Below are 25,626 nucleotides of genomic sequence, written 5' to 3' on the forward strand. Positions count from 1 at the left end.
GATCTTGGCAGGCAGATAGAACTTAATTTACACACACAAATTAATTTCTTAAGCATAAAAGCAAACACTTTAAAATGTGAAGCTGTGAAGTAAATGTAAGTTCTACTCTCTTCATTTTCAAGACTTCATTATGGCTCTCCACTGTCAAGTAACAGTTATGGTTGCAGTGCGCTTCCATTTACAGAGAAAAGTCTTGCTAACCTAAAAAAGTAAAAAAAATGTAGTCTAAATCCATAATCAACTTTCTGAATCCCACAAGGAAGTTGCAAAACTTACTCAACATAAGACTGTAATTTTTTTTCAAATCCAGAAGTTCCTACTTGTTTACATAATTGCAAATATTTCCTCTTCAATCTTGCAATACATTGATAGGGCAAAAGAAAACAAAATAAGTGTTTCATCAAGCAAAATAGCGATTATATGGTTAAACTTCACCTCGATGTTACAAATTTGGTTATCCAATGAGTCTTCATGATAATTCAAATGCATCTTTTCTTGTCTGCCCCAATGCAGCCCACTGAAACACTATAAGCAAACCACTCAGCAGTTATTTCAGCATCAAAAGAAAAACCTTAATGATAAGGAAAACATTTTTCTTAAGTGAGAAACACAGGAGTTCTGTAAAGAGCCAAAAATTAAGGTCACCTAGAGTTCAACAGGAATGTGCTAATCATACGGTCAAATGATCTGATTTTACTTTTATGTTCTGTTGATAACAGCAGTATGACAAGAAAGCCTCAACTGCAGCAACTGGCAGCCTGGGCTCTCCTCTTGGAGAGTGGCAACCATTGTTCTCCTATTCTTCTCCTGAGGCAAAAAAGCCAGGCAGAGAACAGGCCCACTTTCCTAGACTAATGCAAAGTAATTCAAGAATCCTCCTCAGGGCAGGAATTATTCAGCCATAGGAGCTTTTCACTCAGGCTACACAAATAAAAAGGGATTAAGGTCTTTTAAAGAACCTGCTCCTTAAGAATTTGTCCTTTTTTCCCAGGAGAGGTCACTAGAACATGCATCCATAATGGAGATATTGTGAGCACCTACACACAATACAATACAGAGCAACAGAAAGTATTGTATGTATTATAAACACCCAGCAATACCATCAAATTGACAGTGTAACTGTCTGTCTTATTACTGACCTCTCTCTTTGAAGATGTGTGGGTTTTGTTATGGGCTAAACTACAATGCACTGCTGTCTACAACCCACAGCATCTCACAAGTCGCCTTTCCCCGTGACAACTCACATTCATCCAGAACTACTATGTGTTTATTTTCAACATGTCTGCATGGAATAGAAAGTGTAATCCTCATGCTTAAACAGTCCTCAAATTGTTGTCAGGAAACTAGCTATTTTGGGATATATATAAAAATATATGTATGGGTGGTGAGACATCTGAGACAGTTGCATGTTTTGTCACGATTGAGCAGACACCTCTACGTTTTTTTTTGCTTAACACATTAGTCTGGATTAAGATAACAGTCTTCCTCCTGCTCCCAGACAAAATAGACAATTTCAATCTCAGCCATTCCTCACGGAATAATTAAAAAATTAAAAAAAAAAAAAAATGCCCTGGCATGTCTGATAAACAGAAGAATTCAGAATGATCGCCAGACCACGACAGTTCCAGTGCAGAGTTCAGTCAAGGATGAACTAACCCTAACACACGCTAGATATAAAGACACAACAGGCAAGAGAAGACTTGTTCTTGGTTGATAAGTGTGATCTTGTGTTCTTTCACCAACAGCTGGAAATCGGGTATTTGGTGAAGTGCAACAACATTCATGTAGCTGCTCGAAGACCCAACATAATGAGTCTCAAGGCCACACAGACCAGGAACACCTACAAGCACACATCTGCCATTGCATCCAACACTCAAGCACCAAGACTGCCTTGCAAGAAACCGCTCCACTTGTGAAGCAGTGGAGGCCTTGTACTCCCTCTTCTCTTTTTACAGTCCCATCCCCAGTCTGCCTCCTTGGGATGCATTACGCTGTCTCCAGGAGATTTACTGACATCCAAGTTGAACGTGCTGTGTCTGTGAACTTGAACTTTTCTCAACTATTTTACTGTAAGAGCATGTACTGCACAGTACATAATAATTTATTAGTTTCCTGGAGTGATCTGTTCATTATGTTTGCAGGAAATCATTAAATTAAAAAGCATCATATGGCTGCTAATAAGATTTCCAGTCTCACAACCATTCTCCTGGCAACGGCCAGGTAGGGAACAAATATTGACTATGCAATTTTTTACTACAGCACAATGGCGAAGCGTTCCACCAGGACAATGGTGGCCCCACCACAGTACGACTGCACAATAGCCCTTTACGCAAGGTCTGTCACCAGCCTAGCATCCACCTGTGAGTTATAGGCAGAACTGTGGAGAAATTTGCAGGATGAACAGGAATAAATAATAATTTTGAACGAGGTGGATAAATGACATATTTTACCTCTATGTCCACTGACGGATAATCAATAATGTTCCCCATATGAAATTAAAGTGATTTGTCAGAAACGGATGCTCAGTTTACTATTAAAAAAGAAGAGGGCGAAGGGTGGAAATGTTTCCTGTCGTGAGTTTGGTTTATTTTTGATTCGTTTTGGAGGCTAAATTTACCAACTATTACATCAGACTATTTCTGCTGCTTCCTAGTATTCAGACACTAAGAAAGCCGGGCTGGATGTCGCACAGCTGCTAATCTGGTGGAATGGGATCGTCTTTGAGTTAATGACTATCATCAGGTTACAGATTGTCAGCTGCAGTTTAATCAGAATAGCTGCTCTGACTGTCCTGACTGCACCAAGGTCACAGGCACACGCGCACACATGCAAACCCTACATGCACGCACAGGCAAAAGTGTCAGCTACTGGCTTCTGAACAGATCTGGAGCTGTACATCATCTGTCTCAGCACAGGGTATATGAGAAAGGGAAGCAAAGTATAGAGACAAGAGGCCCACGTTCAGAATGGTTTTGACACAAGGACGACGCATCTCAGCCCCAATAACTCCTGGAAACAGTCTGAATCCTGCAGAACTGCAAAAAAAACCAACCAGTAAACCAGGGTTCATTTTCCGTACTGATCATACAGAACTGGCCTAATGCTGCTCCATTTTATGCAGAGCACCTTCCTTACAAAAGTTTTTCTTCCCCTTTTCACTTGTTATATTCACCCTCAGGTTTTTCTGTTTTAAACAGAAGAACCAGCTAGCTGTACTGCTCCTATCAGCTTTCGTAGTACGCTCTCAGGGCCCTTTCTGCCTTCACCTTAAGCTGCAGGGGGAAAAAAAAATCAAAGTAAATGTTTAACAAATATCATCATATTAATGCCACACCTTGTCATTTTTTCTTTTTAGACATGCCGTTCATCTGGGAATATCTTTTTTGTCACTGCAGTATGTGCTGTACACATCACACAATGCTCCAAATCCAGGGCAGAACTTTTCTCTTAAAAGGCTACTCAGTGAAGGCAAAAGTTTGCCTGTGGGAGCAAGGCTACTGCATTGTACAAACCCTCAACTAAAATGAACTAGTATGGTATGAAAATCTAAGACAATACAGGTACCATCATAAAGAAACACTTGCTGAAACTGAGTGCCAAACAACGACTTCAGAAACATAGAGAAGCTCAAGGACTCAATGGTGAAAAAACAACCTTCAAGGAGAAATTGAAATCTGTGATGCAAATTGTTATCATCTGGGTGCCTTTTGAAGATTTAAAATTCTGTATTTCCTAGTATAATAACTTCAATGCACATTATCATTATGCTGGGCTAGATGTGGTTTTATGTACATAGTTTCTGTGAGCGGCTGGTGATTTGCAGATTGGGATGGAGGGAGCCCTGATATTTTATTAATTTTTATAATAATATGAGGCACATCTGAAGAATTTGCTAACTCCTTTATTGTTCCTTAGAAACAAAAACATTTTTAACTAAATATGGTCACATACTTGTAAGGGATTTTTCTACTTTTTTTTGGTTGATCTCATTAAAAGGCAACAAAAAGAAAACTACAAATGAGTCCAAGTTTATTCCTGACAAACCCACCTCGATCACCTACAATTCTGTAATTCTCTAAAGAATGGCCTATAATGAGAGCAAAATAAGGCTATCAAATCAGTCAAAGAACATTTCAGAAGAAAAACCTCTGTAGAAACTCTGACTTGCAACTATCTTTTAAGTATCCTACCTTTGCCTTTATAACATGTTATTCAAGCCAGACGATGTTTATTGCAAGATTTTTTCTTTTCTTTTTGTCTTTTTTTTTTTTTGATAATGGGGAGGTGAAAGTGAAGCATCATGGCAAAACTAAGATTTACTTTTCTTGCTATCATTTTTGTAGCTGTCTTATATGTAGCACCAAGACAACAGAATGAGATTTTATTCTGGCTTACACATCTTTCTGCAACACACACTGCTGTGTGTTTCTGGAAATACACACCATTGTCACCACCACAGAGGGAACTCTTACTGCAGTATTAGGCTTATGCATTTTTATTGCCTTTGAAAACAACTGAAAACAAAATTCCCTATCACAGACAGCAGAAACAGAGTGAACACTCCCTCACTTGGAATACAGTATTGTGAAGTACAAATTTAAAATAAGCAAATGGTGGCAAGTACACAGGATTCCTCTGTCTGTCTCCTCAAAACTCCAACATAATTTCTTCAGATAGGTTCAAGGATCCACAGTGTTTAGTAAGTGAAAGTTGATTTTCCTGGCTCCAGCGTGTAAAACAAACTGAAGCTGCCCATGACTTCAACATCATCTTTGACTGACCTTTCTTCATCTCTAGGCTGTCAAATCAAGGACAAGTCTAAATCTTTGTGTATTCCTTTGCATTCCTCTTTTGACTCTTAGATCTCTGTTGCCTTGTCCTTACTTTCATGGCCTTTACGGTCTGTCCCTCATCTATCATTTCTCATCCAGTATTCAAATATCAACCCCGACATTTACATCCCCTGTGACATTAGCCCCTTTGTTGCATTTTCAGACTATCACCTTCCTTGTTTCTCCTCAAGTTGCCTCTACAGCTTGGCACAGCTCTCCATACCCCAAGCCATAAAACTGCCATGATGTCCTCCTCCACGTCCCTACCTTATAACACCTTCCTGTGAAGTTGGCAAAAAGTCGATGCGGCGAATGTGTCAAAAGCACTACCTGCCACAGTCATTTCTCAGTGTTTGCTTCCTGCCTTATCCCCTGCATGTTTCCAGCTTTGTGCTATCCCTTTTCTTGTCCTTCAACCACAGGTTCTCTGGGGCAGAGAAGTATTTTTACTTGCAGAAGGAGTCCAAAAATCCCCAGCAGGGACAACCACAAGGTCCACCAAGGAGCAAGAATGACCATCATCTACAACTAAAAGTAGACCAACTGTGACAGGCCCTATTTACAAACTATTCCAGTCTGTTGGAGCAGAGGATATAAATAAGAAAAGGGTAATATTTCTAGGAGGGCCCACAAGTGACTTGCATTATCAGGGAATAACCACCACTAATAGCCAAGCATAGACAGCGTAAGTAAAATTGGCCGATATTGAGCAAATTTTGATTTATTCAAAGGAGTAGCCCACTGACAATCTTGTTATCATAAATTGCCCTAAGGCTGTCTAGAGTTTAGCATTTGGAAGAATGACTTTTCCCTCTGTTCCAGAAGCAAGAAACATGCTTGTCTTAACATAAATATATATCAGTGGAGCTAATACTTTAGATATCTAACTGGCAGTAAGTACAATCTGATGAATCTCAGTAAGAATTTCCCAAGAAAACAGAGTAACTGTTTATGAGGATGGCATTTAAATTCATAGGTGAGAGGAGCCACTCACCTCAACTCTTTTTCTGATGACCTCAGCAAGGAAACACACCCAGGACAAGTCTCCCCTTTTCTCTATCAACAACAGATGTTTATCTAATTTTCAAGTGTCAACAGAAGGGAAATTTAATTCTAATTCTTGTGTTAGATAGTCTTGTATATTACATACCTGAAAATGTGTTTACTGTTCTGCCCAAAGAGTGCCATAATTACAATATTATGGCACCATAATTACAATATGAAGGCTTGCAAAGACGTGGCATACACCACACTCCAGATTACAATTTTGTCAGAAAACTGGATCAATGTGCTTCTTGACAGGAAAGACGGTATTTCACATACCATGACAACAGTCAAATAGGGCATATATTACATCATGTACTTTTGGTCTATGCAAAACTAAGCTTGGATAACACTTTATGGATTCTCAATTACTCTCAACTGATAAGGATGCGAAAAGTCATAGCCAGGTAGATACTACTCTTAATCATCTTCATTTCTGATTGTGTTTGTATTCAGACAACATTCATTGATTCACTAAGCAAAAATGATGACAAAAATATAAATGTTGTCACTAATCTAAATCCACATCATCCTTATTGGAAAGTTTAGGGAATATTCTGGAAACTACTCTCTACTATTAGGATTTGGTAAGCTGTAGATCTAAACTGATGACATTTGTTTCCCTTAGGATATTCCTGCAGGATAGGAAACAGATAATAATTCTCCCAAGTGGAATTTAAACCAAATAAAAGTAAATTCCCACTGATTCTGAAAGCTACAAATACTCGTGTGTTCAAAATTCAACAAGATGCCCCTAGTGATATCAACCTGTATAATCAGCCTGGACTGCAAGACAGTAAATGTGGAACATAGCAAACAGAAATTTCAGAAATGAGTCGAAAAAGCCAGAAAAATAAAGCCAGCTAATCTGAAAAGTAGAATAAAAACACCCTCTTTAAAAACAAAACAAAACAAAACAAAACAAAACAAAACAAAACAAAACAAAACAAAACACAAAACTTCAAATTCTTATTTAATAAAAACATGAGATTATTCTTCATATATTTTTATATGCTCTGATCTAGACACCTCAGGATGTTATGAAAATATATGCACAAGCATATCAGAAAAGAATCTTTTTCCTTTAAAGAATCACTCATAATAATTATAAAATATCAATGCCTTTTAGTAAAAGACTTATTTTATCTACATCCCAGACACAAAAATGCATAATAGTGGAATTATTTTTCAGAACACACTTTCTATTAAATCTGGATTTTCTTTGAGTCTTTTGTTTCTATCTGATTTCATTTGTTACACTGTAGGCTTTTTACCCTGTGGCATATTTTTCATTCTTACATTTTGTTTTGTATCTAAGAAAGGTTTTTTATTCAAAATGCTAAGCTTTAATTTAATTTAGGGATTTTTCTTTTTTACTTTGTAAAAGCCTTTTGATCCATGAAGTGGAAGAACAATGAAAATGTGTTTTCACATCCTATAAAAGACTGGAAATATATGCCTTTCACATGCCATAAATTTCAGAAGAGTCTTTAAAGTGCTTTGGACATCAGAATACAAGGTTGGATAATTGCTAAGGAAAACACACACAGATGGCTCTTGGTGTTCATTTTATCTTGCTACTGAGATAAAACCTTTTAAAAATAATCAGTATTATAGGAAAACATACAAAATTATAAGAATCTGATTGTACTGTATAAAATGTACTGTTGCCCATGATCCTGACTTTGCACAGATCTCCTTGTAGGACCATCAATTAGACTTTTTCCTTTTTTTGCAATAACTTCAAGGTCATCTTAATTTTTAAATTACCATCAAATGTTATCCTTCACATCCTTGAAAACCTGCCACATGAACCACTGACAATACCTAAGTCCATCAATACATAAGGCAGATTGAAATTAAACCAGTGCTAAAAATACTTTTGCACTATTACTAGAAAAACAAAATTTACACAGATATTATTCAAGAAATCAACTCAGGTAAGCACCACAGATACACTGAGTTTATGAAATGATGAAAAGCAGAAATGAAAAGCACCTCTGATCCAGAAATGTTTTATAAATCAATAAAATTATCACTATTTACTGCAATGCCTTCCTGCAGCAAATCTCAACATAAGTAAATTTATTAAGTCAGTTTGGTAGAAAACGTATTTTTGTTTCTTCTTCTGTTTAAGGATTGGAACTGTAATTCAGCAAAATGCTGAAGCATGTCCAGAGTTCCCTAGAACTTCAAAATCAAAATGCTTTATAGGACAGAAATTATATTACACATAAGAATAATATAATTTCAAATACATCATTGTACTGCACTCCAGAAAAGCACAGCTGCTATGTAGCCCTGGTAATTTTGATACCACCTACCGGAGAGACACTGTAGTGACTCTGTCCACAAGGAAGGTGGTGGCAACTTCCATTAATACCTGTTCTCCCTATTTGCACCTGATCTAACTTGCTGGCGGGTTAGTTTCTCAACCCAGAGATATTTAGCCTTGTTAGAAGAGAAAATAAAGAGTTCAGTTGGCAAAACCAAGAGGGAGTCTGTTAGGGGAATTATAGAAGTAGTAATTACAGAAGAATTAAGGGTAGTGAAGAATATGGGGAAGACACACATAATAAGAAAAGGTTAAATTTCAGACTGTTGGTGACCTTGCTAGCTGGATGCATTTGCGCATGTGGCCATTTGGGAGCTGGTGTGGGGGGCAGTTCTGCATTACTTGAATCAGCTATTGCTCTACATTTTCCGTAAAAGCAAATAGCTCTCTGTCAGGATATTCTGCAGTTTCACTTGTGTGTTTAGCTGTTTCTCAGTTCTGGGAATCAAGCCTTTCTGGTGTCAGCATGTGGTTAAAACCAGAACCTATTTCTACAGCCTGTTGAATGGCTTGGAAAACTTAAGGATGAGAGAGCACTCTAAGCGTATCTTGCAAGCTGTTAGTCAAAACGCTTTAGACAAACAAAAAGGAAAGCAATGCCTGGGTCAAAGAAGCTCAACTCAAGATTCACAAGCTGTGCTGTCAGAGTGTACAAGATGCTCCCAGGCACCTTGGTGGTACCCGCACCAAGGGGGCTGTTTCACTTGGGGTGCAAGTGCGTCTGTGGGAAACAGTCACACATCCACCTCTGCAGGGTTAATGGAAATTATAAGCTCCACTGAGAAACTGGCAGTGCTTGTAACTCACGTGAGTGTCTCACACAAGCTATGCCAAAGGATCCAGTTTCTGCCATATTCTGCATCTGCCAAGTCCCATGAAGAAAACAGTGAGATTTTCATGGAATTTGCGAACTTTACAAACACCCATGACAGTAAAGGAAATCTGACACTAGCAGAGCTATTGTACCTTAAAAGTTTCCTTAACAAGTGCATTTAAAGGTAAGAAGATGTTTCTCTGAGATTCCAGCTTTAAATGCTCAGCTTAACGTATTAAGGAAAAAGCCAGTTCTCTTCTTACGCTTTATAAAACCCTGGAGCCAAATTACGCCTTAGTGCCACTTGTTCTACCCCCATGCCCTGAGACTATAGTCCCAATGAAACTCTACTTATCACCAACAGAATCAAATTACAAATTAAAATACAATAAAAATAGAAAATGCCTATTCACATTTCCACAAACAATCCTAACATACTTATCATAAACCAAATACATGTCACTCCCTTTTTGCTTTACTACTCAGGCCAGCTGGGGGATCATGAAGGCTATAATCTTTGCAAATGACTCACTGTAATATTGATTTTGGCCTTTTGCCTCTGGTCCAGTTTATTCAGAAACTGTCCTATTGATTTTGAAGGAATTATTTGTGGACTACTAGGCATGAGAAGAAAAACAAAGTGAATGTCCTGATTGCTTAGTGGGGCTCCGTGTTAGGCTGCACGTGCATCTATCTTGCACACACATTCACGACAGACGATCAGGTCCATATATTATGTATTACAGCAAGTACTGTCACAAGAGCATGAGCAGAAAGCAATCTACAAATGTAAATCATGGTTTGATCATCTCTACACATCTAGACAGCCAACTATCACTACGTGTAGCAACTCTTACAGAAGACTGCTTTATACTCAACCTATAGTCAAAAACATTTGTGTAACATGCAACAATCCAACCTAACACATGCAAGCTAAAAACTTGATATAAACAATAATCCAGTTTGGAAGGGAAAGGTTGTGTTAGTTTGTTTGTTTTACAAGAAAATCTATTTGTTTACATTTTTAATCTACAAACATGCCTATCTTTGCAACTGTGTCCTTTTTTCTAAATTTCGTCCTTGTCCCCAGCCCAGCACCAAACAACTTACACTCCTGAAGTTCACAAACACCCCCTCGAAGGGGTGCTGACAGCGTGCTGGTTATGCCGATTCACTCGCTCCAAGGAATAGGTTGAACACATCTTCTGTCCACTCATTTGTCATTGACCTGACTACTGTGTTCAGTCAATAAATCTTTATTAGAGTAACTCGCTTCGCATGACTGTCATCTCTCCCGCTAGAATGGAAGTGTTCCACAAATGAGTGATCTCTCAATCCAAGTAGTATTTCTTTTCAGATATATATACGTTATCATCATCTCCTTCATCACCCCCCACTGAAATTCACTGCAAGCAAACGCTGCCTAATAAAGTGTATTTCCTTTAACTAAAAAGAAAAGGCCTGAAGAAAAAGTACGTCTCACATAGGAAATGTTCCTCAAGGACATATTATTTAATTAGCCAAATTCCAAGACCACCACTGAGGTTTTACTCACAGAAGAATACATCCAATCCTATTTTTCTCTCAGGTGGGATGTAAGCTTTTCAGAAACGCAGAGGGTGTGATGGAGAGGGGAGTTAAGGGTTGGGCTAGAATTAAGCACTGAAAGAGGACAGCCTCAGTAGTCTAGTCAAATCTTTATCCCACCTCTCCCTAAACTGAAAGCAGCCACTGACCTAGGCTATTAGGAATTGGCTGAGACACGCCACAAAAAGGAGGTAATGGTTGCTACGAAAGGAAATGGGAGTCTCCCCAAAAGTTCAGTCCCTAGAAAGTTTATTAGGCCATAGCACACAGTGGTAGGCAAAGATAGGAGAAGCAACTTGCTGATTCAGCTTTTACTGCACAATACCCAAATTTAGTCTATACAATCACTCTATCATTTTTGGCAAGAACGTTACACATTTAAGAAGCTCTTGTCTGCAATTACCACCCAGAAAGCCACTGTCACAGGGAAGCTGTGGCATATGGATTAAAAAATTATTTTAAACACACTGGGTAAATAAAACTGAGAAACAACAGATAAAATCAAGCTGGTGGTTGGCAGAAGGACAGATGCTGCGATAAGACTAACTCTGTTCTCAGATACTTACAGATGAAATTCCTTTGTAAGGAGAATAATCATCCCTAACAGAGAAAGGATAGTACTTTGGAAGAAAAACTTTAGTTCTGCAGTTTTACAAGATGTTTAGTGCTTAGATAGAACAGTTGCTTCCAAGATGTTTGTGTCCATGCAAACAAACAGACTGATAAATCTGGAAGTTTGCCTATTATCTCAGGCTTTGAGAATAATCTCTCCCTTTCAGTCACAGCATTTTATTTGGTCATCAGTAACAATTAAATCCCTGAGTGTCTGCCTTACAAAAACACCGGCCTGCCTTGTAATCTTTGTTCCTTCTCCATTGTTCAGTTAAATAGTTACATAGTTAAAATGTTTATATGATAAGCATTATTACAGTACGACAATTTGCATGTATTTTTCTCAAATAAATAACTTGCCATATCAACAAAATTATTACTAAAATAAAAAGCATCTCTCTATTTTATCTCATTGTACCTTCCTATTACTAAAACTAATCAAGCTGGGGATCATGCAGAGATTAAAGGCAAAATATTAAAATCTCCTACGTAGGGCAAGCAACAACAAAACTGAGTGCCAGAGAGCCAAAGCCCTATCACTTACTGTCTTTCCAACACTGGCCACTGCTTTTCAATTCAATTTGATCTGGGCTGTAGCTCTCAGACTTGCGGATAAGGAAATCACGCACAGCTAGCAACAAACAGCAGCACTTAAACTCAGAAGGAAAATCTGGTGAAAGCAACATTTTTCTTAAGTTTGTCCACATGGAATAGGATAAATAAAAAAAAAACAACCCACATCCCTGTAGCACAAAATATCCTCTTCCTCAGCCTACCCCCCTTCTCCTAGGACTACACTAACAATCTGAAACAAATTTCAGCGATTCCAGTTAGCTCTAACGTCACGCAGAACCCTTTAGAGGATCACTGACCTCTCCAGGGATCACACTGTTCAAAGGTACATGAACAAAGGCTCTTTCAGCTTTGGCCTGTTGTGTACACCCACCAGAAAGTATTTTTGCTATTGCGGCTGCTGTGACAAGCAATCAAAGGCAACCAACTGAGGAAGAAGCAGAGGAAAATAGCTGCACAAGTATTCAAAATGAATTATACCAGACAGGTAAGGGAAATGGACTCTAGAAAACCCTGTGAGAGGAAGGATTACTTCCAAAGACAGATTTAGAGGTTCCTGTCTCATCTAAAGTGCCCTTTCAGCAAATTTCAAACTTGGAAATCTCAATAAATAACAGTATCTCCCCATTCTGCACTGTCTAGTGATACATATTTCTCCTGCACATTTGATTAGTTACAGAAGAGCCAGATACATAAGGCATTCAGAAAGAAAGATAACATTTTTTGACAATGTCTTTTGACAATTCAGCACACGATTAAAATCAGCATTACAGCAACATTGCATTGCTAACTCTTTCAGTTTTACACCTTACACAAAACTTAGTGTTTCTTTAGAACTGTTCATGCCAAGAATCACATGTATATACAAAGACTATACAACAAATGTAATAATTTTTAACTGGTTAAGTTCTTCCTCACATAATCTCTCTCTCTCTCTCAAACTTCACCAAATAGGCTGCCTGAACAACAGATCAGATCCAGATGAAGAGTCACTATAGCACCTTGATGGCAAAAAAAAAGTACATCTCCCTGTTTTTGCTATGTGGAAAAAAAAAAAGAGGGTGAAAATACAACAGTATTATTTTTATCCTGATCTAGGTTTTTGACAGTTGCTATCTTAATAGGAATCCCATACTAAGTAAACTAGTAGCATAATATCTTTGCAAGACATCAAGCTCTGTTTTACAAATTGGAATTTTATATGGTCTGTGAAATTTAAATTATAAACGTATTTTTTTATTGTTGACTAAAATACGTTCCTTTCAAGTGGACAGTCACTAGTTGTGACCCACTTTGAACTTGACTGTAATGAAGTACATGGTTGTAATGTTAGCCTAAACATTACCTTTCCAAGACCTTACAAAGGGCAATAGAAAGATGGAATAAATAACAGATTACAATGAATTAAAAAAATCAAGAATTACTCTGAAAAACTCTATTTCAGGCAAAGGGAAATAAAAATAACAATTCGTGGTCTGCACAAATGATTACCTGTGACAGAGGAAGAGGTAGCGCACAAACAGACCAGCCCTGACACCGGGGGGCTTCTGCCCTCTGACCAAACCTTATTGCCTTATTGCAGCCTGCAGTGCCTGGATTTACACTCAAGGAGTCTAGAAAACAGCAGTGCCTGAAAAGGTCATGAACTGATACTTTACTGCTTCACTTTGTGTTTTTGACATTTTGCTGTGCTTTTGCATCACACATGTGATGGCCTTGGTCTTCATAATTTCGTTATTGAGCGTGACCACCTGCTCGCTGGGTGGCATGTGACTGCAGCCACACGCCAAGCAGGAAAGGTGCCAACCTGCCCCTGCCTCCCGTCGCTTGTGTCCTCGACCCTCCTCTCTTGCTGCCCTTGCCTCCTGCCCGCACTCTCATGGCAAAGGGGAAGGAGAAGAAAGCTGGAGAAACGTGACTGGAGAAACGAGCTGGAGAAAGTGAGAGTAAAATGGATAGAGACTGAGCAGACAGGGAGCAACTAAGAATGCAAGAGGAGAGCATAGCGAGGGGGGGAAAAAGGACAAGTTAGTAGCAGAACGAAAAAGGAGGAGAGGGTGGTGAGGAAGGCTTTGCTCAAAGCTTTTAAATGTGACCTGGCACCATCATTCCTTACGCATGAGGAAAATAAAAAATTAGAGATTTCCTTACAGTTAAAATACAATTTTATCTACTTTACTCCAGATACTAAATTCTGTATTATGTGGCATGTTTCTGAGCACAAAATAGCTCATGACATTCAGTGCTGCTACTTGCAAACTTTGCAAGTAAATGAAGAAAAATCAGGTCACACAGAGTAACCTGAGAACTCAGAACAACCCCCTGACCAGAAAGCAGGAGCCCAAGCACAGGATCGATGATAATCTACCCAGAAGAGAGGACAACACTGTGGAAAGAGAAGGAGACGGGCAGAAGCAGGTGAAAACTCACCACTGGAGCAGTTGGGTCCTCCCCAGCCAGGCTCACACTGACAGGTGTTCGGAGCAATACAACGACCGTGGACACATTTATCCGCACAATGAGCTGTCAGAGAAGGAAATAAAACCAGAATTAAATAAGATCTCCTAGCACTAGGAAAAATATTCCAAACTTGTTCCTCATCCAGATCTTTTATGTCTCAAATATCCTTTAAAAGCAAAATAAACATGAGCATACTAAAGTTTGACGGCATCTCTTCAAAATAAATTTTCTTACTTCAGTCTCTTCTCTCCTAAGCTTGAAGGCTCCAACTAAAACCATGTCAGTGCTATTCAAATACTTTTGCATTTAACAAGGAGCAAATTGACCACATTTAATGAAAAAAGTGTCATAGTATGATGTAGGTTGGGAACCCATCTGAACATGATCCTGGGCAAGAGACTCCAGGTGGCCCTGCCTGAGCAGGGAAACTGGACAAGATGACTTCCACAAGTCCCTTCCAACCTCAACCATCCTCTGATTCTCTGAAGCAAACTCACACCAAGAAAAAGAGGGGAACTTCTGCAGGCATAAAAAGAGGGGTTCTCTTGCAATGGCATAGATAAAATACAATTTGCAAAACATCAGTATTTTAGTATCAATTTCTCTGAATGGTTGCACAGTTCAAATGAAGCACAACAAAACAGTGATGATGATCAAGGTAAGACGTGAGATACAAACCCTATGAACGACTGCAACCTTTATTGTAAGTGCTAAGCAGAGCTCTGTAATTTTTCTTGATTTTTTTTTTTTTTTATGATTTGCAAGCATGTGTTTCTACAGTTAAGGCTTACTTTAAAATACAGCTTTAATTTGAAACTTTTAAGAAAAACTTGAAATGGCTTCAATACTCAGCACATCAATGTAATTGACTCAGAATACAGTACACTGAAGAGGAAGAATCTGCAAACAGCAACTGGTAACCTGGCATCACATTCATCACAAAATACCCTTAACTTTCAAAAATATATACAGTATAATACTTTCCTTCTATTCTGAAGAACAATAAAACTTTAAAAATGTGCACAGGATGAGAGTTTTCTTTGTACCAACGTTTCCAGACAAACTATGACAGGAATCTGATTGTTATACCAATGAATTTTAGTTGGACTCGATGGTCTTAGAGGTCCCTACCAATCCAGACAATTCTATGATTCTATGAGCACAAGGTGAATGATGGGAAAAAGACAAAGTTGGTGTTTACAAGAAGTTTAATGGGACTATATGTGCATCATGTGAGTTCTGAATGGGCTGAAAATTCTTTACAGCAATTAGGAAAAATATTTGCACAACATCCTGTTTTTTCCTAATTAAACAGGACGAAGCATGTGGTCATCTTTATGTTTTGTGTGGCCAAGAAAAAAGAAAGCCACACAGAGATCAATCATATATAGTATTAAAATCTTTGGTTATCTGGGATCCCAGCCATTAATTGACTACTTTTACGGCCTTTGATTTTCATTCTCAACTTTTATTTCTAATAAGCTACTTTTCAGATGTACATTAAAATTATCTTCATTAGAAATCAACAGGGAGAATATGAATTTTTAAACGTTAGATCATACAAGATATTAATACAAAGCTGCTTCATTGTTCTCTTTATTTGAAAAGAATGACTTTAAATAAAACATCACAATTTTCCATTAGTATTATAACTAGACATGAATTACTCATATCTTTGAAGATTCTTGCCTAGTAAGTGCTGCCCTGGGCACTGAAGCTCTCCCTAAACCAAATGTGTGAAAAATCTTACTAGTAAATCATAAGACAACAGACAGTAGCTGTACACGTACATGTCTCTATATGTGCACATGTATGAATAACTTAGTGAATACCAACATACTCTACCCAAATTCTTGAGCGCTAAGGCTAAATACAATAAAGTGACATTCCATCACATACTCTGTGAGACAGATGGAAAAAAATACAAAAAACAAAATGTTGTAAGAAACTGGACCCAGCAAGGGAAGCAGAGGAAGCTCTTTGAGCACCTCCTTGCGCTGCTCCTCACACCATGCTGTGCACATAGATCCTTCCTATGTAACACCACACGCTATGGTGCTGTGGCAAATAATCATCAATTATTTCCAATAATAAAACAGAGTTGTCTTAGAACAAATATACAACAGGTGAAACTTTGGTCAGAGTGTTTACAATGCAGAGTCATTTCGCAAATTACTGTATCGCTTTCTTACCCACCATAGCATAAATCAACAGTAGCTTCTGTTCAGCCACTGAAGTGATGTTTCAGTTTTCCAGTAGCAGAACATAAATCAAACACAACTCTTCAAAACAGGCTACCACTACTAAGTCTCTATAGAAGTTATCTATAAGCAACAATGTTGGGGGTTTTGACAGATGAAACTCTGCTGACTCTAGTGACAAAGAAATATGGGATAAGGACCACTGAAGGAAGTGGTATAATATATGTATTGGTGCTTCCAAATAAATCCAATGAAGACTAATTAAAACTATATATAAATATGGCATACACATACGCAAATTTCTTTCTCAAAGAAGGGGTACATGTAGTTCTTTGAAGAAGCTAAACTAAAGCCAAGAATATTAAAAAAATGTTCAAGATATACAAAAAAATTAAAGAGATCCAGTATTTTTTTTTGTTAAGTAATGCCCCAAAAATATCTGATCAATGAATGATTTCTTTCTACACTCTGGATATACATAAAAACCTAGTTTGTAACCAAAAGACATTATTCTCTAGACACATTATGGGCTAAGTTATTCTTGGCAACTGAATCCTAGTTAACATCCCTAAGAGACAGCATCTGTGAAAAAGATTATTGCACCAAACATGGGGATTAGAGAAACAAAATTTACTACATGACCTAAAAAAAGTGTAAGGTAAGGACAACATGAAAAGCACCAGAACAAGCTGAAAACACATGAATGACATCAGGGACAGTGAAACTACTTTCTCTTGGTTTTCTATGAAATTGTTGGACACAACATAAGAAAATACTTACGTGCAAGCGCAGGTGAAAAACTTAACATGAAGTCTTTTTGATACTGAGACATGTAAAGAAGCACCAAAAATTCACTGGCAGCAGTAAATTGCATAAGTCATATCTTCTTCTTTTGTAAGGAAAAAATCAATTATCATATGAAAAGCAATCTGAGCTTACTCTTGCCTATTTCCTTTTACATCTCATTTCCCCTTTTCTTCTGTGTCTTATTGCTTCCTTCAAAATCTTCTCTAAAATCTTGCCTTGTCCAACTCTCAGGTCTATTTCAGTGGATAACATCCTTTTGTTTTCTTAAAAAACAAAAGGTAGATTCACTCTTTCTGATTATAAAGTATCAGCCAGCTTGAAGTATCTATAAAATATCAGCTGCTGCTGGATGTGCAATGCCATGTAGCAGCCCTTTCCACACCACAGGAGGATCTGCTGCATACACTGGACACAAGTCCACCAGGCTGCTTGCGTTCTGTTCCCACCTCAGTTGCAGGCACTGGTACTTCTGGAACCAGCTTAATGAACAGGCCCTGCTGAGGAAGCTCAGCAAAGTGAATCAATGTGAAAAGACATGTGTAACCCACCCAGGCCATCGACACCATTTTTACAGCAAGCTGAAAGCGATGTGAGGCAAAGACTTGGCCAACATGCTGACAGACATGCCTTAGCACCACAGCTTCAGAAGGAGAGCTCCTACCATGGGGAATTAAGCTAGTCATGCTAAAGGCACAGAATGTATAATACAGTTTTAGGTCAAGTTGCCACTTTCAAACACTGATCACGTGTCTTATACTGATATCAATGAAGAGCGGGAGATGGTGCTCCAGCTCAAGAGAAGATTGCAATTCAAACGCCTACTTATATGCTGATGGGCTACAGCACACCTCCTGCGGTGCAAACGCAGATTGCCTCTCCATTGCTATACCTACTTAAAGTATTACAGCTGAGTGGAGTAACTCCTGCGCCTCATATGACTTCCACTTCCACTTCAGAACTAGAGCATACATGAAGAGTGGAATATTGTCAGGCTTGCAATTTCTGAGCGGCGTTTTATGAATCTGCTCTCTGTGATTAAGAAAGTGACGTGAATTTATTTCATTGTAAGTCACCATAGACAACACTCGGACAGCTGTGCATTGCATTATCTGATGTTAAAAAAAGGTACAGAAGAATTTCCAGTAATAATAATATTTGAAAAAAGGTATTTTTATCTTCAGTGAACATTTATGCAAGCATTTCAGGATCTGCTGCTTTTTCATTCTGAAAAGCCAGACATAAATCAATCAACATAAACAAAGCTTGAAATACTTTGGCTGTAATTGTGCACGTAATTAAATGACCAGGAGAATCAACTATGGTTCTGCAATTCAACTTACATCTTTTAAACAAAGTAATTGCATCATCAAATGAGCAGATACCTGAAATCATACCCAATTTCATGACATTTAATTCCTGACATCTATTAAGTAAAACTCCTATCTATTCCAATCTATCAACTTTATAGGTAATTCATATTAGGAAGACTGGAGTAGTATCTGAACTGGGCCTGCTTTAGCTGTTAAAGTTCTCAAAATTTTGTGAACTACACTTGAATGCACAAACCATTTTAGACTGGAAACAGAAAGAAAACCTTTTCTACATATTTCACAAGGTTTAACTTCAACTTCCTTGAAAGTAATTAAAATAAGGTCCCTCAGCACTTATCATGCAAAATAAAATTCAAGTATCATTTAAACTACATTACAAGTGTTTTTTCAAATAAATTCTTGACTTCCATACTGTATGATACAACATATCCTTTGGTTAATCCTTTTTTCGTATGCTTGATGAGTAGTTGCTATTGAAGTGAAACCCAGTTACACATTAAGATAGATAGCTTATTTTCTACTTCATGTCCAGAGGAAATTCAACTGGCATAATTCTCCTTTAATGTTCTTAGAAATGAGCTACACTGTCAGCGAAGTTAATGTTCAAGCTACCAAAATGCTACTAGGATGAATCTACATTCTGTGTGTGTCAATCTACAAAAAAGCCACCAGAAGAAATCAAAGAATCATAGAATGGTTTAAGTTGGAAGAGACCCTGAAGTTCCAACCCCCACTGCCATAGACAGGGACACCTCCCACTAGACCAGGTTGCCCAGGGCAAAAGTTTTCCTTATGTTTCACAGAAGATCACTTTTAGAATCATAGAATGGTCTAGGTTGGAAAGGACCTTGAAGATTATCGAGTTCCAACACCCCTGCCATAGACAGGGACACCTCCCACTAGACCAGGTTGCCCAGGGCCACGTCCAGCCTGGCCTTAAACACCTTCCAGGGATGAGGCCTCAACAACTTCTCTGGGCAACCTGTTCCAGTGCCTTAACACCCTCAGAGTGAAAAATTTCTTCCTAATTTTTAATCTGAACCTGCCCTCTTCCAGTTTAAAGACATTCCCCCTCATCCTACCACTACATGCCCTAATAAAGAGTCCTTCCCCAGCTCTCCTGTAGGCCTCCTTTAGGTAGTGGAAGGCCACAATAAGATCTCCCTGGAGCCTTCTCTTCTCCAGGCTAAACAGCCCCAACTCTTTCAGCCTCTCCTCATAGGAGAGGTGCTCCAGCCCTCGGATCATCCTTGCGGCCCTCTTCTGGACCCGCTCCAATAGGTCCATATCTTTCCTATGTTGGGGATCCCAGAGCTGGATGCAGTACTTCAGGTGGGTTCTCACAAGAGTGGAGTAGAGGGGCAGAATCATCTCCCTGCACCTCCTGGCCACACTTCTGATACAGCCCAGCATGTTGGCCTTCTTGGCTGCGATCACACACTGCTGGCTCATGTTGAGTTTCTCATCAATCAGCACCACCAAATCCTTCTCCTCAGGGCTGCTCTCCAGCCATTCCCTGCCGAGCCTGTATTTGTGCTTGAGATTGCCCTGACCCAGATGCAGAACCTTGCACTTGGCCTTGTTAAACTTCATGAGGCTGGCATGGGCCCACCTCTCCAGGCTGTCCAAGTCCCTCTGGATGGCATCCCTCCCCTCCAGCATGTCTACCTTGCCACACAAATCTTAAAGTCTTTGAACTCTTTCATTTCAGATTCATGCTAAAAATTGAACGGGCTTCGTAAGTGTTTAAAAGAAAAAAAGGGAAAACTGCCCTTTTGTAAAAACTTCTCAGGCTGTAGCTCAGCCTAACTTCCATCTGCCAAATATCCTAGGGATAGCCACTGATATATGGAGATAAGTGACAATAAATTATTTTTAATAAATAAGGGATTTAAATCAATAACTCAACCTAGTACGGACTTTCTGAGGCCAGGAGCAAGTTACTTTACAGAATTTAACACAATCATACTATATTTGTATCTGCATATAAACTGCATTCAGATCATCTCAGAAAGTCCATCAGATCTAAACATGAATTACATGCACTGTAATTTTTAAGAGCAAAAATAAATAATCACCTGAGCTCCAACTAGCCTACTCTTCTGCAGAGGTACTGACAAAAAGGAAGACAGAAGTCAGAAATTTGCATGTGATTCGTATCCTTTATAAACAGGAATTATATGAGGAGAGCACAAACCAAGGTAATACGAGAAGTACTAAAAGATATCTTCATGCTTATAAAACAGCCCAAGTACTGACACCATATAATGTTGGCATCAAAATTAAAACACAATTTTTTTACCCACCTGAAGACAAACCCATATGGTACAACTAAAAAAACACAGAATAATTTTTCTGTTCAGCATGACTGAACACTGCTTGCAATAATAAACCCAATCTGCAAGAGAATATTTCTATACTGGCCAAAAGTTACACACACACAAAAAAAAAGTGTCTATTATAATATTTGTTAACATCATTTAAAACTTCCCCAAGAGGTTCCCTGAAAAGCTTCCAAGGGCTGCAGATGGAGGCTGACTCTTGATGCCACTTTGTTGCTTACTAATAGTGCTGTAAATGCAGCATCATTTCAACAAACTCAGAAACATTGGAAAGACAGGTATCTTCTTCTTTTTTTAAACTTATTATGGCTATAGTGGGGTGGTGTTTTCTATAAAACTTCCAACAGATATCTACTTCAAGTGTGACTGTCGTCTTCTTATCAATGGCATTAGTCAAAAGAAAAAGATGCTAAAATTCTGTATCTGTATTTGGACAGTTTACAGTACGACAGTTATTTTTAATTTGGAGAAGAACAAACAGAACTAAATTTTTCATATGAGTGACAGAAAAGGCCTGCTTGTATATTTTCCATATATATATATATTCCACACATCTTCATATTCCATATATATATATATACACACACACTGAATCCAAAGACAAAACACAAAAACAATTTTCATTGAAAAGTGAAAACACAGCAAAAGTTTCACCTATTGAAAGTTTTCAGGAACAAGTATGGAAGTTAGAGTCACAGTTCCACAAAAATCTTGTATCCTAAGATGAATTCAAATCCATCTGTTCAGACTGGACTCCAAAAGACTCAAAATAAAACCCACTTATATTTCAGCCAGTGCTTTTCTCTGGCTGTTGGCCACTCTTTTCCTTTGCAAATACATTTACAGACTTTAGCAACATGAGTCTGGCACATTCTTGCAATTCTTTATGCAGTGATAAATAATTCTCTCTCCACTATAGGCAGTGAAGTGGCACTGCCACTAGTACGTACTACCTCTAGGGGTAGTCTAGGTGACTGGTGAGTATTCATGCTACAGATTCCCAATTATTACTTTAAAAAGGAAGTCACAAGGTTTCAATTCATCACTGTATTCACTGAAGTGCTGAGTCATACCAAAATGATCTACCAGTAGAATTTTCTAATTGAGCTTTCTAAATTGAGAAGTCAAATAAAGGAACAAGCAAAGAACAAAACGCCAACAGCACCACAAATATTTTAGCCTTTTAGAAGCATAATATATCCTCCACTATGTAGAAACCAATCCACACTGCAGGGAAAATAAAACTACCCTAGCAGAAATGCTGCGTGCATTGTGGAGCAGCAACAGCACAAATGAAGATATCTGCAATGCTTCAAATCGCTTTGATTCTTTTCTGTCTTCACATACAAAAAAAGGCGGGGTGCATGTGTGTTTTTCAATATGGTCGCCATTTTCTTGCAGAAAAAGATTTACATTGGCTTTCTGCCAGTGATATTTCTGCTACGATGACGTAGAAGAGTACTCCCCATATCATTATCTCTTACCATTTGATCTCGGCTGACAGCATCGCGCTTGCTTTCCAACTTAAACGGGATGGCTAGTATCGTCACAGTGTACGCAGGCATCACCTACTCTACTATGTACAAGTTCACTACAAAGCAAGCTGGTTGAAACAATGGAAAGCATGATATATTTGCTGACTTCTGTTAACCACTGAGCTCCTCCTTTGCCCTGAATCCCCAGCTCCAGTTGAAGATCATGAGGACTGAAGGTGTCTCAATGCCTTCCAGGGCCAACCATTACAGAATCAAATAAATGCAAAGTTAGCTACACTGAAGGATCTTTATTCTTACATAATTTGAAGTCTGAGGCATTCCAAAATTGCTTTGGAAGTCAGAGTGGGGATGTCCTCAATATCAGCATTTGGCATCTTTTTATGTAATAACAGGAAAAAATTAGTACATCCAATGTGGTCTGAATTTACAAGGTTCTGGGTATTACTATGTTAACAGAGAATGAATTTACTACATATACTATTGCTTTGTACAGGCTGTAGTCACATAAGAGACTCATCATCACACTACTCACACGCTCAGTCTGTTACTTACTTCAGGAAGTATATAACTTCTGAACTGTTATATACTTCAAAAAGTATACTACTTAATCAAAAAAATTAAATATGATCATTCATATCTGTTTGTATAACACACAAATGTAGTTAGAAATTGCTTCTTATAAGTCTAATACATGCACATTAAAAACAAAACGGTTAAAAAAATTGCCATCTGATACCAGACAGATACATTTTTCTATAAAGTTGTTTTTTAAAAATATCACTTCGACCTTGCTTTTTCATGTGCAGAAAACACTTTAAATCAAATATCTTACTGCTGCATTTTTAAAGTCCAGAAGATGCTGTAAAACAAAAATAGAAATGAGGATAGTGTGATGTGTTATGACATTCACAGGGTATAATTTTCCAGGGATACAAATAAATCCTGTTGGTCACTTCCAGGTATGCACCTCACAACAAGCAGAAAGCCACAAATTAAGAAAATTTGCAGTACAAATTTGCATTTGTGTTGGGTAAAATAAAAACACAAACAAATGCAATACAAATTTGCATTCGTATTGAATAAATAAATTTAATATACATACTACTGATAGTGATTTTCAGACTCTTGTTTATCGGTAAACACAGAAGACTTATCCACCACATTGTTGTCTCCTAAACTGGGTTGCAAAATCCAGTGGCAATGACAACACTCCTGTTATCCGTTATACGTGTTCCTGGACAAGCTTCTCCACACCTTGAGTGCTGTGCTTCACCACTGTCACTATAGCGGTAAGGCAGACAATAAAGCAATGAACGTAACTCCACTTTTCACATTCTCAGCTGAGAAAAAAACACCAGGTGAAGCAGCGTGCCTTAGAGAGTTAGGCTGAAAAGGTGCTGTCACAGAGCCAGCCCTTCACACACACCTCGGCCCAGGTCCCACTCGGGGTCAGGGGGAGCGTGCTGCTGGGCTCCCCACACAGACCAGCTGAGAGGGGGTTTCACTCGGGGATGTGATACAGAGCTTCACACGAGAGGAGCTAAAGCAGCCGCCAAAATAGCTCACACGCTGTGGCTTTCCCAATAAGCTGGGCTTTTCACTTTTTTCTCTTGGCAAGGCTTGCCAATTGGTTGTCTCTTCAGAAACTGGGCGGCAAGCCCAAGGGCAGCCCCTGCAGTCCAGAGGCTCCAGCCTTTCACCAGTCTGCTCTTACAGGGCCGCCCCGCATTTCCAGAAAAAATTCAACTATACAGCCTCAGTCCCTCTGACATTGTTTGTTAACCTGTTTCTGCAGGTTTTTTAATTCTCATTATTAGAAGAGCTGAAGCAAAAGCAACGAATGGATATAGGCGTTTTCTACTATAACACATGCCCTTTCTGTCTCCAAAATTTAGTGAAAGTATATGCACAGGTCAACATCGCAAATGACGTTACAGACAAAAGATTGCCCCAGATGAGTCCAGTTTTTCAAGGAGATGAAAAGATGAAGAGATGTGGTTCCCTGACTTCTGGAAAACTTACCATTGCAGTCCCTGCTGCGCATGTGCATTCATCAGGACAAATAATTTGAAATACTATTGAATTAATTTCATTTTTAGCCCTACACATTTGCCCATCTCCAAGGAGACACTATCCTTCACAACTGCTTACCCATCCCAAGTTCCCTGCTGTCCCTCCTGCCGACACAAGCATCTAGCAGCTGCCCAACCCACTGTATGACTTTGAACAACCCTACATTAAACTACTAACCGTACACTTCCAGGGCTCTGGATGAACACCTCCTCTGTTTTCATTCTGCCCTTCTCCTATGCTCTTGAATGAATATCATTTTAAGAATCAGACCTTTCTAGGTCTGCATGAGGCCATACAAGAGAGAGAAAGGGAGCTGAGCCAAGGCCACTGCCAAGCTCTTCCCTCTTCAGACTTAGGAAATGCAGAGCCAGGGGAATGTGCTACACAAGAAGGAGGTGCTGCTGCCTTCAAACAGTTTTTACAGATCTCTGTATCTGCAAGAGAGGCTAGGCATGGGGATCAACCAGGGACCACACTAAGGAGAAAAACCTTGTATCTCCCTTCTGGTTTTGAACCTCGTATTTATTTACAGTGTTGGAAAATGCACTGACACTTGTGCCGTGCATTTTCCATGTGATCATTAGCTAGAATCACATCAAGGCTGGTTACTTAGACATCTGAGATCCAATTATCCTGTCATTTGCATATGCACAACACCAATTGACTTCAATGAGAGCTGCACGTGCACCACTGATGAATAACTGAGCCCCAAGAACTCAGCTTCCACAAGTCGCCCATCAAAGACCAGTCAAACCAGCATTGTGATAAACGTATGGAATTTCAAAGCAAAAAGAAGGTAAACTTACGGACACACATTTCCCTGCTTTCATAAAATCCAGGGCAGCACTGGGATTTACGCCTGTACATTGTTTTTTCACCATGTCTGTAGGCAGTACGATAACTGATCCTAAAGAAAAGAATGAATGCTTGTTACATACAATTCATGGTTCAGAAACACAACAACATATATTCTCACACATTTTAAAAAACATTGAGGTACCAGTAAGAGGAGACAAAAAAACTCTCAAAGAGACCTTGATTTATCTGTTGCTGAGTTCAAGAGTCACAGTGACTCCCCAACAAGCCTTATGTCCGTGGTTGGCCAGACAGGAGGAAAAA

General features: G+C 38.7%; 1 protein-coding gene across 1 annotated transcript in view; it reads right to left on the minus strand.

The window, feature by feature from the left end:
* The window catches only part of MEGF10 (multiple EGF like domains 10), a gene marked incomplete at its 5' end in the record, with an annotated part of 79,552 nt that overhangs the window by 48,850 nt on the left and 5,076 nt on the right, over positions 1-25,626 (minus strand). Inside the window, 2 exons of the mRNA XM_082497193.1 lie at positions 14,228-14,320; positions 25,314-25,414. Of these exons, the coding sequence (XP_082353319.1) occupies positions 14,228-14,320; positions 25,314-25,414 (194 nt within the window). The remainder of the gene's footprint in view (positions 1-14,227; positions 14,321-25,313; positions 25,415-25,626) is intronic.

The sequence above is a fragment of the Vanellus vanellus genome (assembly GCF_965231255.1).
Source record: "Vanellus vanellus genome assembly, chromosome: Z".
NCBI classification, from domain to species: domain Eukaryota; kingdom Metazoa; phylum Chordata; class Aves; order Charadriiformes; family Charadriidae; genus Vanellus; species Vanellus vanellus.